Genomic DNA, 17812 nt, shown 5'->3' with positions numbered 1-17812 from the left:
CAGATGTGAACAGAAAGAGTGGCCGGGGGTACAGCTCAAACTCGTGCGTGCAGTAACCTCACTGGGCCCCTTAAGAAAAACTCCCATGTTAAGATGTAGGGGAGGGGCTGTAAATGAAGCATATAGGACAGAGAAGTACAAAGAAGGACCGTCAGAAAGGGCCACAGATCTCTCTCTCTAGAAAGCGAAGCATGGGAAGGACAGAGGCAGGGTTCTGGATGAAGTGAGAGAACGGAGGGATATTTAAGAAGCCAGACCCCTGCACCACAGCAGACACACTGATACACACCAATAGATGCCACAAAATTCTCTTCCTTTAAACTTCTGGTGTCCACCTCCTTCAGGCCCTTTCCCGCAGCCGCTGGTGCCCGCGGCCCCAGCTGGGGGACTCTCAGCTGGGGGATCACCTTCTGGTCACCCCGGCCGGCCAGGCCGGCATCCTTGCCAACTGGCGTAGTCACACTCTCTGTTGGACTCCTCTTCCGCTTGTCTGCTTCTGAGGAGAAGAGCGGATACAGGAAGAGGTCAGAAGGTCAGAAGAGATGGTGGGTCAGAACCAAGGTGTGCAAATGGGGGGAGAGAAGCAAGAATGCAGGAGGATGTGGAACGGGCGGAGTGCAGGTGCAGGAAAACTGAGCCCTTACTGCCATGGCAGCAGGACACCCACCGCATATAAACCTGCACTAGAAACCCAAGTCCCCAGGCCTGATGGGAAGCAACTTAGCACCGGGAATCTGTCAAGCGGACAAGTTCCTCTTCTTTGGAGACAAAATGGGGAGCTGGGGACGGCGTGCCGCCCCGCTGGTCCGCGCCTACCTTTGCTGTAGTAGTGGGTCTGAGCGATCTCCAGGAGCCCGAAGATGCTGGCCATGCCGCCCAGGCCTGCGTGGGCGTACGACTGCTCCAGGCTGAGCACCGTGCACTTGAGCAGGTCCAACATTCCCTTGTACACCTTTCGACTGATCTCCTGCAGCAACAACCCAGGGCTCAAGCTGGCAAAATCGCCTTTGGCGTCCGCGTCCCTCGTCCCCGCCGATTCCATCTCCCAGCGCCCGGCACTGACCACGTCCGGGATGATGTCCTGCCGGGCGTCGTCCTCCGACTGCACCGCGCGGTTCAGCTTGCTCAGGACAAAGACCCGCAGCTGCTCGCTCTCCAGCAGCCGCCGCACCTTCTTCATGTTGAGCCAGCCCACTCCCTGGCCGTCCAGCACGCTGTGCACCACCTCCTTCAGGAACTGCTGGTTCTCACTGCGGGTCCCACACACCACTGCTGTGGTCACCAGCTCCTTCGCAGAGCGTGCCCCTTTGGCCAGACTAGATGCCTGCCTCCAGGGGCGAAACGCAAAGCCAAGCGTGCAAATGTGCAAGTGCACTGCGTCCCCCAGCACTCCAGACAGCCCGGTTTGTCCAGGCTCCCACCACTGCTGCCTCGCTCTCCTCAGCACCGCGAGCTGTGACTGCTGCGTGGGGAAGGAGTCGGAACGGGAAGTGCTGGCCCAGGCTGCGTTCGTCTGCCCAAGTGAGAGCTTTCCTCCCACTCCTGAGCGCCCTCAAAGTTTGCTACAGGAATGGCTACCGCTATCCGAGAACTTTTAAAATGGCTCTGCCATTACCTGGAATTGCTGGATCGACCCTGGGGTGACGGAGGTTCTCTCTTCACTGTGGGGCTGTGTCTAATGACAGACGACTTCTGGTCCACCAAGGCCCTCCTGTTTCCTACAGCCAGGAAGGCAGGAATGAGAGCCATCACTACTGTAGCCCGGGAGCTGGGGTCCGCAAAGCCGTGGGCAGCCAGGTCCCACACCATCCCCCAGAGGGGCTGGGCGAGGATGGCAGCGGGCGTCACACAGGGGCAGAAACCAGCCGTGGCAATGTGGAGGAGGTGGGGATGGAGACTCGGGTCACTCCACATGCACCAGCAGCACGCCCCAGGGGCAAGCATGGGCGTCACAGGGAGGGCAAGCAGGTCATCACGTGATGCTGCTTGCTCCAGAGGAGGATGGCCCGCAGGCAGGCACAGAAGATGCTGGGAAAGAAGACCATGCACAGCTCACGGGCAAGACCCACCTTCACCACTCCCGGGGCCGGCTTCAGTAACAATCTCCATTAGAGTATTTAGCCCAAATACTGGGACACAAAATACACAATTAGTAGGTGCGCCACGATACCACAACCCCTGTAACCCTCGAGGGAGCTGCAGGCCAGATAGACAAAGCGTTCTCCCAAAGCTTGGTGCACGCCACCTGGGCTCTCAGGCCCCTCAGAGCTGGAAGCCCAGTGACCAGGAGACAACCAAGGCTCCGGGGAAGGCCGTCTCTAAGACCATGGCCTCTCAGAGCCAGGGGCAGGGTGAATGGACAGGGAGCCTTCGGGTCCTGGACAGGCACATGCTGGGAGGGGACCACCGGTTTTCATGGAACCTCCAGCTCAGGGTCCAGAGGGCAGAGGCCCGTCCTGCAGATGCTGTCGTGGGAAGTGGGGTGGGGGGTGAGGATGGCAGGCGGGTGGAGTGACAAGTGCGGCAAATGAAGTGAAGCATCAGCATGCAATGGAAGCGTTCTAACTGTTCTCTTCTTCGGCTGTGTCAGGTGAAAGCCAGGGCCGCTACCACCTTTCCGTCCCTCACCTGCTGAGCCTTGGGTGAGATCTCTCTGCTGGGCTCGCCAGCCCTGCACCACTGGCTCTGACATCCTTTTGCTCATCTATCCTATGTACCCCCCCTGCTCCCCAAGACTGTTCCTTAGATTTCTGACATGTTTAATCACTGGAAAGAAAGGTCAGTTAAAAAATACACAGAATGGCTTCTCACTAAGCTTTCCACTGTGATTAAATATCTCAGCACAACACCCAGAGGAAACAAACAAAAGTCAGTAAATTCCGAAGAGCCCCTCCACCTGTCAGAGATCACTAATGCAAACCAAACCGGGTCTCGGCTGTCCCGAGAAGCCAACCAACACCACCTGGCTCACTCCCAGGCCCTCAGCTGACATGAAGCCAAAGGAAGAGGCATTTTGACTCTATAAACACCGCCAGGCTCAAAAACCAAAATAAAACACATACACAGTGCCAGGCTCCTCACAACCACCCCCTGGTGGGTAATGTCTTTGCGGGGGGAGTTCACCAGTAGGAACCTGGCAGACAACCCGCACTGGGAGATCCCTACGTTAGCTAAGCACCTCCGACACTTCCCCCGGAAGGAGCAGCGACCCCACAGTTACCATTATCCTAAATGACAGCACAGGCTCTGCTCTTTAGCTACAAAGACAGATTCCATCTGAAAACCAGCGAAAGCTCTGATGTGCAGTGAGCGCGGTGAGAAGCAGTACGAGGGGCAACACCCCGACCGAACGGTTCATCGCTCGCAGGGCTCCCGACGAGCACGCGCAGACCTGAAGGGGGCGCCAGAGAAGCCCGGCCGGCAAGGGAGGGCTGCGGTTACCTTTCAGGCTGGGGAAGGGCGTGGTCTTCTCCCGGGCACCTTTGGTGGGCAGCGTGAGGTTAGAAAGACTGAAGCTGGTACTGTGGTTCCGATACAGGCTGCCTGTCGAGGGGAGGGCGTGAGAGCACTGAGTTCGGGGGTAAAGAAGCGAAGCATTATGCTCCGATGACTAAATCACCGTCTTCACCTCCGTCCTCCCTAACGTAGTCCCTGTGCCTCCGATCCATCACGGAAAGGGCCAGGTCTAACTCGGGGCAAACAAAGGGGCCACTGCCAAGACCGCTGCAAACCCGGCAACAACGTGCTCTGACCACCTCCCAAAGCAACATCCGCGTCGCCCATCTACCGCTAATTTGGCATGAAAGGCCGCAGTTAATGCGTTTCTGGTCTGAAGTGCGTGTTGTCCCTTCCTGGCTTCTGGGAACACTCATACGCACAATTACCCCCTAGGCTGGCTTTCCCTGGTCCCAAGTCTGCCCCCAGCCTTTAACCGACTCCATGCCTCACTTCTGGAAATATTCTCTGTGCACGAAAGTCAGCCTCATGCAGATTTCAAAGCATGTTCGTGGAAAAGTCCTTCACCAGACAAAGAAGATATGAGATACACGCCCAAATCAAATTTGACCAGTGTATTTCCACAAAATATATGCACAAGTGCACGACTTTTAATATACAGGTAATTTTTAGTTGACTCGCCGTCTTAGCTGAAATAGACGGACACCTCAGGTGTGAACACAGTGCTTAATCGGCCCCTGTGCTTCGCTGACTTCCCCTGAGAACACCTCCCTGAACAGCCCTGCACACTCTGACCTGGGGCTTGCTGACGCCACCCCAGCCCTACAGCGCTACGAGGCTGTGGTTCCCAGGGGCGTCCGCTGCGGCCGGGCCCTGCTGGAGAGGAAATGGGACAGAGGCGCGAGAGAGCTGAAGCACTCACTGGCGAAAGACATGATGCCCCCGAAGCCCTCGGTGCTGTTGTTGGAGATGGTGGAGGTGGGCGAGCTTGCTCGGGAGTCTGACTCTGCGTCCGAGTCGCTGGCCAGCTTCAGGCTGTTGGGCCGCAGCAGCTTCTGAGCCCTTGAATGCACAGTGGCACCTATGAGCCCCCGGCAGCGGCACCTGACCTTGGGCCTGCGGCCCGGGGCTACCCTGCAGGTCCCTCTGGGGATGGCGGGGCCGCAGAGCATCCAGGCTCTCGGGCTTCCTGACTGAGCCTCGCCCGGGGTCCACTGCAGGGAGGGCCTTCAGTCACCCATCTGGGAGGAGTCCCCAGGCTCTCACCGACTGCCACCGCCATGCTGGCTGAATCGGGGAGTGTAACTTTCCCCCTGGTCATCATCCTCTTCCTCAGGGGGAAAGCCATACTGGGGCTCGAAGTACGGGTTGTCATAGGCGCGCCGGCGCACTGACCCCTCTCCGGTTTCCGCCTGACGCCTGTCCGTGTTCAGTCTGCCAGCGCTGGGAGGCACGGCGGGCGGGGGCTTGGGGATGCCTCCTACTGCCGCCTTGTCACCCATCTCTGTCGGGTCAGCAGGCTCCTGCAGGCCACAGCCAACGGACAGTCGTCAGCGGGTGCCCAGGGGTGCCCTCCCACGTTCTCGGTTGGGCAGGACTGAGCCAGACCTGTCATACTCCTGTCCTAAGGAATGTGTGAGAAAGATCTCTGGGACACCCCCGTTCCCTGCCCCCACAAACTACGTGAGGGGGATCTCCGCTAATGCCTGAACAAAGCCCGATGACCTCCTTCTGAGGACAAAACTACACAGCAGAGGCTCTAGGTCCCATGGAGAGGAAGACAGGGAGAGTCTGAAGAAAGAAGCAGATGAAATCAATAGCTTCATCCCAGCTTTCCTAACAGGGGCGAGGCCCATGCCCCAGCTGTCCTCACGCACAGAGCTGGCTCCGTGGACGACGGTGCTGGGGCTGCTGCTGGCGGTGGTGCTGGAGCTAGAGCGCGGTGGGGGGTTGTCCTGCGAGTTCTCACTGTCGGGGCCGGGCTCCTCCGCTTCCTTCTGGCTCTGCAGCTCCTCAATCTCCACCTCACTGGCGTCCCCCAGTGCCGCGTGGGTCAGAGGGTCCACATCTGCCGAAACCCGAGGGTGGCAGGTACAGACCACACCTTCGCAGAACCCCACAGCCTGCCCGGACCTGGCCGAGTTCCCCAAGGACACTTACTAGGAGTATCACCGTTGATGTCACATTTCATCATTTCACTGACAAAGTCACCGAGGGAGGAGTAAGAGGAGCTGGAGTCATCGTAATCCATGCTGTCACTGCCACTGCCGAGTGAGGGGCACACACACAAAAGGACAGCAGGAGGAGGGCATGGGGGAAAGAACCAGCTGTCAGCGTCAGGGAAAACAGAGGAGCACCCTTAACTGCAGGCCAGGGAACAACGTGAGATAAGGAAGCTAACACCCAGCCATCAACCAAAGCATAACCAAGGCTTCAAACGCTGGTGTCTAATTTCTGTGAGATTTTGCCATCGCGCTGCCTCAGGGCCAGTGAAAGCCTGTTTACCTCACACCACTGCCTTGCTGGCACACGGGACCGCTCACCTGTCGTCGGTAGGGTCAGAGTCAGAGTCACGCTCGGGCGGCACGCTCAGCGCCTCGGCCAGCTGGGAGTTGCTATCATAGACGCGATAGTGGATGGGCTGCAGCTGATGAGCATACCACTTTGGCTTGTCACCAATCAGGGCCGGATCAAACATGTCTGCCCAAAGAAGAAAAAGGGTTAGGGTTAGCAATGGTGCCGGGGGGCAGAGGTGGTGGTGGTGGTGGCGAGAAGCAAGCAAAACATAAAAGCGAGGCAGGAACAAGTCCAGAGCCAGAGAGGCATGGCAGGGGCAGGCCAAAGACGAGGAAGGGAAAGAAGCAAAGGGAAGAGCCATCAGGGGGACGAAGGCCGAGGGCGGGGCAGCACAGCGGGCAGGGGACTCACTGTTGTGAATGCGCTGAAAGGCATAGTTGGTGGGGTTGAGGATCCATTCCCCAAAGTACTCCACCGCCTGAGTCCGGGCCAGTTTCTCGGCGAAAGGAGTCTGCCGGGGCCGCGAGGCTAGAAAGGAGCCCGCCTGGAAAGCCACCACAGGCCGAGGGAAGAGACGCAGGGTACGTGTGTGCATCTGAAAGCCCTGCAGCACGTTGGGGGAGTTGAAGAAACGGACCATGGCCACTCTGGGGAAGAAGGGGAGGCGAGATAATCCGAGTCCCACACCCTGCAGAGCGAGGACCCCTGCGACCCCGCGCCTCAGACCCCCTCCCCAAGCCATCAGCCTCCCAGACACCAAGGGGGGCAGCGTCTTAGAGTCTTCAGTCCAACCCTTCTTCAGTCCAGCCCTGAGCTGCCCAACAGTATGAAGGACCACTTCTTCTCTTTGCTTTGACTAAGATGGCAAATGCAACCCACCGTTACAGTTACACGTATTTTATGTGCGAAGAAACTCTGGCCGGGGGGCGGAGTCTGCCCCGAGGCCACGGGGTGAGCACGGCCCAGCTGAAGAGCCCGGGACATCTGAGGTGCTCCCTTGGTACCTGGTTGCGACATCCACGGAATCCACGTCGTTGCCGTAGATGAGCGGGTTGAACTCGGTGGAGGGGGTGGACTGCAGGTCACCAGAGGGCCTTCCTAAGAGCAGGGGGATCTCCTGGCCCTCGTGGAACTTTTCCAGATTGAGGATCGGCTGGGTGTTGAGACTCATGCTGGCGAGGGCCTGGGGAGCGACAAGAAATTCCTCACCGAGGGCAGAGGCCCGGGCCGCCAGCCCATCTCATAGCCTGGGAAAGGGCCTGCCTCTTAGAAATGAGGATCTAAATATTTCAACCTTTAGAAAATAATATGAATTATGCAGATCTTCAGCTTCAGCCAACCTGGCTCAGGGTAAGTTGATCAAATTCAGGGCAATAGTTTTCACATTTTTTTTTAGCCATGAAATCTTATTTTTTCCATTGAAATCTACGTGGAAATGTGAACTGAAGCATCAGCTTCTCTGAAGGACACAAGGAACCCAGGGCCTCACGTGTTCGGTGCCGGCGACCTGAGTCAACCCCTCAGAGACTCCGTGGGACACTGCGGAACCCCTGGTCTAGGTCACCAAGCTGCTGCAATGTTACCGAGCATAGATTTCACTGGCGGGGGGGTGGGGGGGGGTGCTGTTAAAATGCAGATTCTGACTCTGGAGTCAGAAGACAGGGGTGATTCTGCATGCCCAGGGGAGGCTGGAGCTGCTGGCCCGCGGACTGCACTCCCAGTAGCAGAGGTAGGAATGCAGGGGCGATGAGCCCAAGGACCACAGCTCTACGGCCCTTCAAAGTACAGTTCCACACACCACTGCATCAGTCACACTACAGCAATCACCAGGAACGAAAACGGGCGAGGGAAATGAGCCACAGAACTTTCTGCACTTGGGAGCCTTGCCAGGCTGCAGTAACAAGGTATCACGTTACATCTGGCATCGGTGAAGCAAGTGAGAGGGACGATACAAAATGACCCACTTAAATGCACGCAGGGATCATCCAGGTGCTGCTAAGCAACTCAGACAACTAGAGAGAGATTCCCAATGACCCTTCGAATGAGAGCAGGGGTTCCTAAGGGACAGAGCACTCTACTGGTGGTCCTCTGCAACCCACACGGCGGGCAGAGGAGCGGGGCCTTGGCGGGCGTTACCTTCAGACACTGTGCTCGGCATGCCATGCGGGGGAAGAAGAAAGTCAGTCAGTGAAAAATGCATCGAAGGGGTTACTCAAAGGAAGGGATTTTTGAGGAAGGGATTCTACAGGGACCTGGGGATCGATTTAAGAGAAAAACATTAAAAAGCCAGATTGTCCTCACTCCCTCCTAATAAGGCGGAGAGGATCCAAAGCCACAGAGAACAGCAGGCGTGACGAGAGGCTGAAAGTGAAGGGTGTTTCACACAGCACTGGAAGCATCGAGAGTGAGAGGCTACACAACAGGCAGAGGGAATCTGAACAGCCCTTCTGAGATTCGCCCTGCCCCCCGAGTTACCCTGCCCCTGACGCCCAGCCAAGGCGAGGGCTATCGACACGACGACAATGTCCGGAGGGAGAGTGGCTCCTACGTCAGCCGCCTGCCTACGGCCGTCCTGCAGCAGCGGCCGCTCCCCTTCCCTTTCTCCGCTCTTCACCCACCTGCTTCAGATGCTTCTTCAGCTCTAAGGACTCTGGTTCCGGCAGCACAGGGAGCACTTCTGCGTTGGTGGGGGCAACCACCTGCACCGGAGGAAGCACACGAGGCGTGACCTTCGAGTCAATGATTGCTCAGGAGCTTCTCTTACACAAGGGTGAGGGAAAAGACTAGGAGGCTGTATACACAATGTTATCGTAGGTATGTGAACACATATGTTACATACCAGCACGTATGAGACACACATACACATGTGTATGTGATATACACACATGCCTGAAAGGGAATATACCCAAATGTTATGGGTGACTCTCTACATAGTAGGATTATGTTTTTTATTTACCTCTTTATACTTTCTTGTATTTTCCACAATTCTTATAATGAACATAAAAAAAAGGGCTCCCCACCGAAGTCTGTATTCACACTACTGAATGTTAACACATGTTTGTGAAAGTCTGTACTGAAAGACAGTTTCTCGCTAGAAACTACAGCTGAAGGAAACCAGGGGCTGATCCACAGCACATGTAACCGTCCAGCCAGCACGACTGCCCTGCTGCTCTGGGACGCGGGGAGAACTTCATTCTGGCAACACTACCTCTCGTCATTCTCAGAGTCCTAAAAAGGGCTTTAAAAACAACAGTCTCTCCCTGACTGGCATAGCTCAGTGGATTGAGCACGGGCTGCGAACCAAAGCATCGCAGGTTCGATTCCCAGTCAGGGCACATGCCTGGGTTGTAGGCCACGGCCCCCAGCAACCGCACATTGATGTTTCTCTCTCTCTCTCTCTCTCTCTCTCTCTCTCTCTCTCTTTCTTCCTCCCTTCCCTCTCTAAAAATAAATAAATAAAATCTTTAAAACAAACAAAAACCAATAGTCTCAGTGCGTCACACCACAAAGATCACCCCCAACTCAGGACTTTCCTGGGAGTTATCTGGAAAAACCGGACACCGCCCCGCTGCAGCCCCACCATGGCTCCACTGAGAACCTCACCCTGCTGCTGTCCAGATCCACCAGCCACACGTCATCAGGCATTTTGAAGTCCAGTTTATAGAGGAAGAAGCTGGCGGGCACCCCGATGATGTACGGGGTTGGAGCCAAGAGCAGCTGGGCAAAGGGTGAAGAGGGAAAGAAACAAAACTGAGACCCATTGTGACCATTTTTCAAAGCAGGGTTTTTCTAGATAAAGGAAAAATCCCTTTTCTAAACCCCTTGAAGACAGATATAGATGTGTTTCAAAATTTAGAATTTTCCTGGCTGGTGTAGCTCAGTGGATTGAGTGCAGGCTGCGAACCAAAGTGTCGCAGGTTCGATTCCCAGCCAGGGTACATGCCTGGGTTGCAGGCCATAACCCCCAGCAACCGCACACTGATGTTTCTCTCTCTCTCTCTCTATCTCTCTCCTTTCCCTCTCTAAAAATAAATAAATAAAATCTTAAAAAATTTAGAATTTTTCAGATTTCAGAAAAATGTACATAATACCTGCAGTGCTGCAGCCAGCAGCCTGGGATCATGAACATTCACCGGGTAAGTAACCACCACCAATAGCACAGGCTTTACCACCAGGTCCAACTCAGGTCGGGTTTGCAGACAAGTCAGTGGTGACAGGGGACTGGGGACCAGAACTGATTTACAGCTTCTCGGGGCACTGAGCCTTCCCCCCCAGAGCTGGACAGAGTCAGTGACAAAGGCAGAAGACGCCTTGAGACTCACCTGCTCTGCCGACGCCATGCAGGTGGGCAGCAGGGGGATAACAGGAAACATGTACTCCAGGGGGTAGATCATGGCCACAAACGCCATCACGGACATGGAGAGGGCATTGTAGTCTCGGGACTGCAGCACCACCTGCCGCAGGTCGTGAGGGTCACTCAGCCATGTAAACAAGGTTTACAAGAAAACAGCTTCCAACACAACAGTTTCATTTCTTTCACCTTGCCTAGGTCTCCGGGCGCTTAGTTTCCGCCATCATCCCCGCTTTGCACCCCACTCTGCCCACCCCGCCCCAATCCAAGCATGGTTGAAGTCTTCCCCTGAGTCACTCTCTATATTCCTGTTCCTAGTTCTTGTGCCCCCAATCCCAGGACCGCTCACTGGGACAGAACTACTGATATTTCCAGAGAATTCGGTCAGTACAGTTAAAGATAATTAAACTGAAGGGCAAACCCTCCGAATACCTCCCACACGATACCAGTATCTTAGTTCAACACGCACCTGCCGAGTAGGTGCTATACACCTAGCATCATACTACCTCCTGGAGACAAAAAGATGAAAGAGATACAATCTCTGTCCTCCAAGAGCTCGTGGCTCAGCCTCTGCCATACTTCAAAGCTTAAGGAAGGTCTAGAAAGCTGGTCCTCTCACCTTGTGCTCTAACAGGATGCAGGTGAGCACCTGAAGGCAGGCATCCACGCCCAGGAGTTCCAAGGGCAGGTGCAGTGGGAAATCCACCAGGCTGAATCGAGAGGGGTCTGGAAGCGCAAAGGTCAGCGCTTGCTGGAGCTCCTGGGGTAGGACCTCAATGTCTACTCGCTTCTGCCCTGAGACGGGTACTGGGGAGCGCAGCAATCGATAGATCCAGGCCTCGATCTCTCGGAGGTCGTGCAGAAGGGCACTGGATTTCTCCTCCACTAGCAATGCCCCTGTGAAGATGCGCCACATGGTGTCCCTGAGGAGCAGAGGGCGGGAAACAGATGCCTAAGTACCAGGAGCTGATGCCCCGTGGGAACCCACTGTAAGCAGGGAGGGTGTAATGGTGACGGTTGGAAAAGCCCACCCTTGAGCTCAGCTGGGCCCACAGGGTAAGTACAAGAGTGAGAACAGGCAGAAAAATGTACGCATCGTCCTGCCCGTCATGAAGCATGGGTTCCTCAGCTCTGATCCAAACACAACTACGGTCGGGGGGCCAGCTCAGCAGCAGTCTTTTGCTCAGTAAGGACTAACGTAAAGTGCTTAGGAAGGTCTGGAAAACTTCAGGCCTTAGAGAAATCTCCTGTGCCCCTTGCAGACCAATTGCACCTCGTCTCGTAAATGCGCCCCCCGCCCCCATCTCCTGAGCGCCAGCAGCAAACCGCACCTCTGGATGCCTCGAGGGATGCCCAGCTTCTTGCCCAGCAGTCGCTCGCTGCAGCAGTCCACCAGGCGCTTGAGGGTGTACAGACACTCCCGGAAGGTGGAGAAGAAGGGGTAGTGGCTGAGCACGCAGAGGGACGTCAGAGTGCTGTTGCGGGAACGGCTCCCCGCCTTGGCCCGGTGCTTTCCCCGAGGGGACTGGTTCACATCAGGGGTGGAGTCGGCGCTGGGAGGCTGCAGGGACGAGCCGCTCTCTGAGCCCTCGGTGCCCGCCTCTTCCAGGGCAGAGGTGGCCCGGGGTCCTTCCTTCCCACGGGACCCTGCCCCAGCCTCCCCTTTTTCCTTAGGCATTCGCTTCTGGAAGGAGCGGTAGAAGTTAACGCAGATGCCATAACGCGTGACCCCTGTGTCCTTGTCCGTGAGGGTGAAGACAAAGGAGGTGTCGTCCCGCAGGCTCATGCGCCGCTGCCGCACGCTCAGGCAGCCCTCTGGCTGGCAGAAGAACACGACGTCGGGGGGCAGGGGGAACTCGGCGTGGTCCTCCAGCGGGTACCGCCGCAGCAGCTCGGGAGTCTGGGCCACGCTATCGCTGCTCGGGTGCCTGAAGGACACAGAGACCAACTCAGCAGCCTGGGGGCTGGGAAGCTCTGTCAAATCTTACCACGGTCAACAAATAAAGTCCAACATGCTATTTTGGATCAAGACTAACTGCAGGACCTTGGAAAATATGGGTGCTGCTTGCTACATTTAGCTGGCTGTCTAAGTGAGGCCTGCGCTGTTATAAAGACATCTATCCTGAAGAGAGAGAAAAATCTCGACAATGAAATGATCACTCACACCTTTTCAGGGTGTGTTAACTAATCAATCACCAAAAGAACATATGTAGGTAGAGAAGGAACAAAATGTACTTTTCCTATTTATAAAACAAGGACACTGGGGCATACAATGTACATTTGCTCAAGAACACAAAGATGCTCATTAAGAGGAGAGTTCTGCCCTGGCTGGTGTGGCTCAGTGGACTGAGTGCCAGCCTGTGAACCAAAGGGTCACGGGTTCCATTCCCAGTCAGGGCACGTGCATGGGTAGCAGGCCAGGTCCCCAGAGGGGGCTGGAGAGAGGCAACCATACACTGATGTTTCTCTCCCTCTCCCTCCCTTCTTCTAAAAGTAAATAAATAAAATCTTAAACAAACAAACAGAGTTCTGCTCCATCTCTGTTTCTCCAGCTGCTACTCTGAATCCCCCTGACTGTGCTGTTTTCGCTAGTGGCACCACTCACGCGCCCATCAGAGTCAAGTACCGGAAGAACAAGACCTGTGATTGAACATGGAAATGGAGGGGGAACAACTGTGTGGCTACCCCAGAAGACGAGACAAAAATCACTCTCTTCTTGGTTACCTGGCACCTACGATCACTAGATAGTCAAGTAACCGAGGACAGAACTTCTTCTTCTGCACCATGGTTCCAACGCATCAGTTCATCTCAGAGAGGCTGCAGGGCACCCAGCAAGGAGCCGGCGTTCCCAGGAGTAGTCCTGTTGTTATCTGAAAATCCAAGTCTAACAGAGAAAAAGTACCGATAAGATCCACTGCTCTGCCTAAGGGACACAGCCCTGCCAGCTTCGTCCCAGCCAGGGGCACGGGACAGAAGGTCTTCCAATTCTGCGCTACAGATTGGAGAACTCGACACTTTCCCCAGCCCAGCGTTCGGTCCAGGCTTCTGTGCTCACAGGGTCAGATGACAAGAAGGATAAATAACGGCTCACTTCCCATCCCTACAAACTGGCTCATTCTCAGGCTTGCCTGGGGGCTCCGTTTCTGAAAACACAGACCCAGTGAAGCCTAGTCTGGACTCAGTCATTACGATCCCCAAAATTAAGTCACTTTCAGGACCGCTCCAGGGTGCATCAGGATCAAACCAGACTTTCTAATCAGCACTAATCTGCACTCCTAGCTCTAGATGGAAACCTCATTGTTCTCTGTTCCAATATTCTGCCTCCAGCTTGATGTGAAACTACCATATAGACCATACAGTTCATTGCTCTCAGACAATCACAGCTGACTACGTTACCCTGTGCAATCTCAAATTAAGAATATCTGTGACCCAGTTGCTTTATTTAAACCATTTTTCTTCCCTCTGCAAGCAAAAAAGGGACCCAGTGGCTACTGCTACTAGCTCTGCCCTTGGTGCTGAATCATAGTCTTTCTCCTCTATTTCGGTCCCAGCACTGGAATCAATAACACAACACACGCAGACAGGGCCTTGTCCTTCTGCAGCCTTACAAAGACTGGGCACAAGATGCAGAAATAACAAGATTTCTCCAAGGGCAGGGAGAGGTGCTCAGAGGAATTTCTAAACCAGAGTCCAAAAATTAGGAAAAGCGTACAGGGTCTTAATTACAGTTTTTTTTCCTGTTGGGTCTCCCATACACTTCCGTATAAAATGCTTCACTCTACCTCAGGATGATTTTCAGTGCTTCCAGAATTCCACCTCTGTGCCCTGCACACGGCCATGCTGAGACCTCGTTCACTCTACACAGAGAATCCCCTTACACTGCACACACTCCCACACCAGCCCCTTTTTCGTCACTGCATGCGTGCCCACACACACATAGACACTTCCTGTATGCTTAAGGCCCTATCTGGTACAGATAATGACTAGAAGAAGTTCTATCTTTTTTTCTCCCCTGCTTAATAATAAAAGAAGTGTTGCAACACCTCTCAAATCCTCAAAATACTGCTTCCTCCTTTCCCTTACTCCCAATAGAGGACCAGCAGGTAACAGGATTCAGTGTTATCTCCATAGCTACTCTGGCTCCCAGTACTATTTATAGCCGAGCCACAGTCCCTCCCCTGCGTGGTGACCTCACAGTGCTAGCAGCTGCTACTCCAGAGCCGGCCAGGGCCCGTAACAATCCACTCTCCTTGGATCTAGAGACATTGCTTCCACTGACAGCACCTGCTCATTATTAGGTTATCTTCTCCCCATCTGTCTTTTCTTTGCACTTTGTCCTAATTCTGGAGTTGGACAGAGATATCTCCTTTCCCCGCAACCAACACCAAGTGCTCGGGTGTGCCGCAGACTCATTTCTAGGCATTACCGCCGCCCAGGAAGTCCTCTGAACCTCTCCTCTGCTACAGAAAAATGCAGAAGGTGGGGCACCGTTACAGAGCCGACTTGAGCTCTTCCCAGCCAGAATGAGGAGAGGAGAGCAGCAGAACTGAAATGGGAAGGGGTACGAGCATAACTCGTTCTATGAAGAATTATGCGGACAATGCCCCAGGTCAGAGCCAAAGTACAGTCAGTCTTCACTTAATGCCACCAGGTTCTGCAACTTTAAGTTAAACAACATATAGCAAAACCCATTTTACCACAGGTTAACTGACATTAACAAGAGTTAAATTCCTAAGGCATCTCATCAACATTATAACTAAACAATGTCGAACAAAACATTATTTGAGGACCTGCTGTACCTTAAAATAAAACAGAATTTATAGGGCCAAACCCAAGGCTAAGCCTTGAAATTTATATTTACACTGAAGATCAGGAACCCTTTCCTGCCAAAGTCTCAAAGATCACACCTGCAGCATCTTCTGCTAATGTAGTAGGCATCAGGCCTCCAATGGTGGGATCCCAGCCCCTCTCCACCGATAATCACTTCTTAAAAATCAAGTCACTACCATACTCCACAGAGCTCATCTCCCTCCAGAGTCACAAGGATCCTGAGATCTTGTGAGTGTTCTAGCTACTAGCAGAGGGATGGATTTCTAGCCACAGTTCCTAGCTCATCAACAGCGCTGCCTGTGGCTATTCAGATTGCAGAAATAACGAAGGCTTTTCTTCCCATGCTCTCCCCTACTCACGGATCCTCTACCACCACCTATAACTCACACTCTGTCTTCATCTCCACTCAAGCTCAGATTCCACCTCCTGCCTCAACCATATTTACTAACACGGAGCTCCTGGTTCCTCGGTCCTACATTCCAAAGGCGTCAAGCTCAAAATGCATACCAGTCTGCTGGAGTCCTGCATCACCATGCACTCCATCCAGACGCAGATTTGCAACCCACAGGCCTTTCTTTAAGTTACCGCTGTCTTTTCAGCCTACACACAACCCTATGAATTCGCCCTTCTTTAAGGGCAGAATTTCATAGTAAAACCACAGGAACCGGAGAGAGATATGACATCTTTGCTGACGTGAGCACAAAAGGCTCTTTATCTTCCTCCCCCTCCCCAGACAGTGACCTTGCAAGCACATCAACACAGGCTGGGTCCAGCATGGGAGAAAACAGAGAGCAATGAGGCAAGCAAGAGGCAGGGCTGGGAAGTAGGGGAGGGCAGAAAAAAGAGGAAGAATTTCGAGATGCACGAGGATGTGAGGATGCGGAGGGAAGCAGTTGCAGGAAAGGTTAAACGGTGTCTCCACTCATTAACAAGCCAATTTTGAAACACCAAAGTAAAAAATATTTTAAAGAACCAAACGTAGTTCTTCAAACCGTAACCCAAAATAAGGTGCACAGGCACACGCACACACACGCGCGCGCTCCAGGTGCCATCGCGGGTGGGCCCTTGGGCTGGACAGCTCTGCCCGCCCCCTCACCTGCTGGACAGTTCTCCACCGCCTCCGCCCCGGAACCAGTGCCGCCTGCCCGCCCGCCCGCCCGCACAGCAAGAACAGAGCCCAGCAGCGGCGAGCTGAGCCCGGTGCAGTAGCCCGCACCCCCTGGGCGACTCGCCTCCACTTCGGGCCCCGCCCCTTCTGTGCAGACCCCTTACTCGCTCTCAAGACCCCACGCGCCCTGACGTTCCTTTAGGGCCTCCTGAGACCTCCTTCCTCCTAGAGCTCCTGCTTCCCCTCCGAGCCGAGCCCGTTTTTCTCCTAAGAGCCCCGTCCCAAATACCCTTCCATGGCCCCCAGTGGACCGGACCTTCCTACCTCCTGAGCTTCGGGAGACCGGCCAAGCCCGGCCGGTTGTCCCCCGGCAGCAGAGTGTCTCTCGCTCCCCGGCGTGGGGCCAGTTCCGCGTCTGCACCGGGATGGGAGGGGGGGGGGTGCCCGCGTACCGCTCCGACCGGCTGAGGGGAGGGTGAGGAGGGTGGTGGGCCCTACCATTCACCCCCGCAGGGGTAGAGGGTGGCACCAAGCCGAACGCTGAAAGGTGGAGCAGACCTCAGGAGAGGCGGTTACGCACACACCTATAGGAGTGGGAGTGGGAACGCGATGGGGAGCGCAGGGCCAGCCCAGCGCCACTGCGTGCCAAGGTTGCGCAAACAGGTTTTAATTCGACATGGTAATAGAGCCTATTCCGACGAAGTGTGGACTAGCTGGGAAGCTACTTCTCAGGATAAACGGCTCCTGAGTTTCTGATCCTCCCCCGCGCACACACACACACACCTCTCACCTCTCTCCCCCCGCGCACGGCTTGGAAGTGCCCAGCCGCTCGTGCTGGAAAGCCGTCTGCCCGGCAGTGGAGCCTACCAATTCAGTGGGGGCGGGGGGATAGAAGCCGGAAGACGCGGCGCGGTATCACCTACACCGGGAGCGCCGAGGGAAGGGGGCGTGAGCGGTGCCGCGGTGCCCGCTGGGAAATAGAGTCCGGTCCTCCTGAGAGGCCCAACCCCAGGCTGGGCGGCCTCTCCCTGGCCTCCCGGGACCTTTCTTCCTGTCCCTTGGTCTGGGGACCAGGACGAACACAGGCGCTTAGCTGAAATGCTAGTTCTGAAAATTCAACACCCCTTTCCCCACAGAAAGACAACTTGACCGTCTGCCCCCATCATGAAAGGGGAAGGGGGTATGGCCATTTCATGGACCCTCGTGGTGAATGGGGCTAGTAGAAGCAGGCGGCACTTGGACTTGGCTCCCTCCTCTGAGTCTCGAGGTGAACCTAAAGGACACAGGCTTCCCTCCTCTGTGGCCGTTTCCCCACCCCCAATCCAGAAATTGTTTCTCTCATTCTGTATTCATTTTGGTCTTCTTGTACAAACAGTACCAGTCCGACCTATCACACAGACAGCCTCGAGGCATTTGTGGCCAAGCCGCAGAGTGACAGTGGAGAATTTCTCGTGGGGCCCCGTGGGGAGGACAGGAAGTGGTGGAGGCAGCATCGGCAGTGCCCTGGAGAACCTAGTGCAAAGTGGCCCCAGGTTCATTCGTTTGGTGGG

The 17812-nt window shown here is 55.0% G+C and overlaps 1 protein-coding gene across 50 annotated transcripts in view; it reads right to left on the bottom strand.

Annotated features, from left to right (window-relative positions):
- MADD (MAP kinase activating death domain) overlaps positions 1–17208 on the bottom strand; it is a 40680-nt gene extending 23472 nt beyond the window's left edge. For 10 of the 50 annotated variants that reach the window (XM_036029368.1, XM_036029356.1, XM_036029357.1 and 7 more), the window contains exons 1-20: positions 16587–17027; positions 13049–13208; positions 11656–12252; positions 10944–11247; positions 10296–10427; positions 9577–9690; positions 8592–8672; positions 6978–7156; positions 6385–6620; positions 6000–6156; positions 5617–5720; positions 5334–5524; positions 4852–4979; positions 4379–4518; positions 3442–3543; positions 2070–2129; positions 1616–1718; positions 1064–1250; positions 817–967; positions 290–496 (exon numbers count right to left, since the gene is read on the bottom strand). In XM_036029368.1, coding sequence (XP_035885261.1) covers positions 290–496; positions 817–967; positions 1064–1250; positions 1616–1718; positions 2070–2129; positions 3442–3543; positions 4379–4518; positions 4852–4979; positions 5334–5524; positions 5617–5720; positions 6000–6156; positions 6385–6620; positions 6978–7156; positions 8592–8672; positions 9577–9690; positions 10296–10427; positions 10944–11247; positions 11656–12252; positions 13049–13110 — 3235 coding nt within the window. In that variant the 5' untranslated portion in view covers positions 13111–13208; positions 16587–17027. Of the gene's footprint in view, positions 1–289; positions 497–816; positions 968–1063; positions 1251–1615; positions 1719–2069; positions 2130–3441; positions 3544–4378; positions 4519–4722; positions 4980–5333; positions 5525–5616; positions 5721–5999; positions 6157–6384; positions 6621–6977; positions 7157–8109; positions 8119–8591; positions 8673–9576; positions 9691–10295; positions 10428–10943; positions 11248–11655; positions 12253–13048; positions 13211–16586; positions 17028–17052 lie in introns of those variants that run through there. The other 40 variants (XM_036029361.1, XM_036029364.1, XM_036029365.1 and 37 more) reach the window with 18 other exon arrangements.
- Positions 17209–17812: the final 604 nt, after the last annotated feature.

The sequence above is a fragment of the Phyllostomus discolor genome, chromosome 6 (genome assembly GCF_004126475.2).
Source record: "Phyllostomus discolor isolate MPI-MPIP mPhyDis1 chromosome 6, mPhyDis1.pri.v3, whole genome shotgun sequence".
Classification (NCBI taxonomy): Eukaryota; Metazoa; Chordata; class Mammalia; order Chiroptera; family Phyllostomidae; genus Phyllostomus; species Phyllostomus discolor.
The sequence above is the reverse complement of the archived record's forward strand: the minus strand, read 5'-3'. Positions and strand labels throughout refer to the sequence as shown.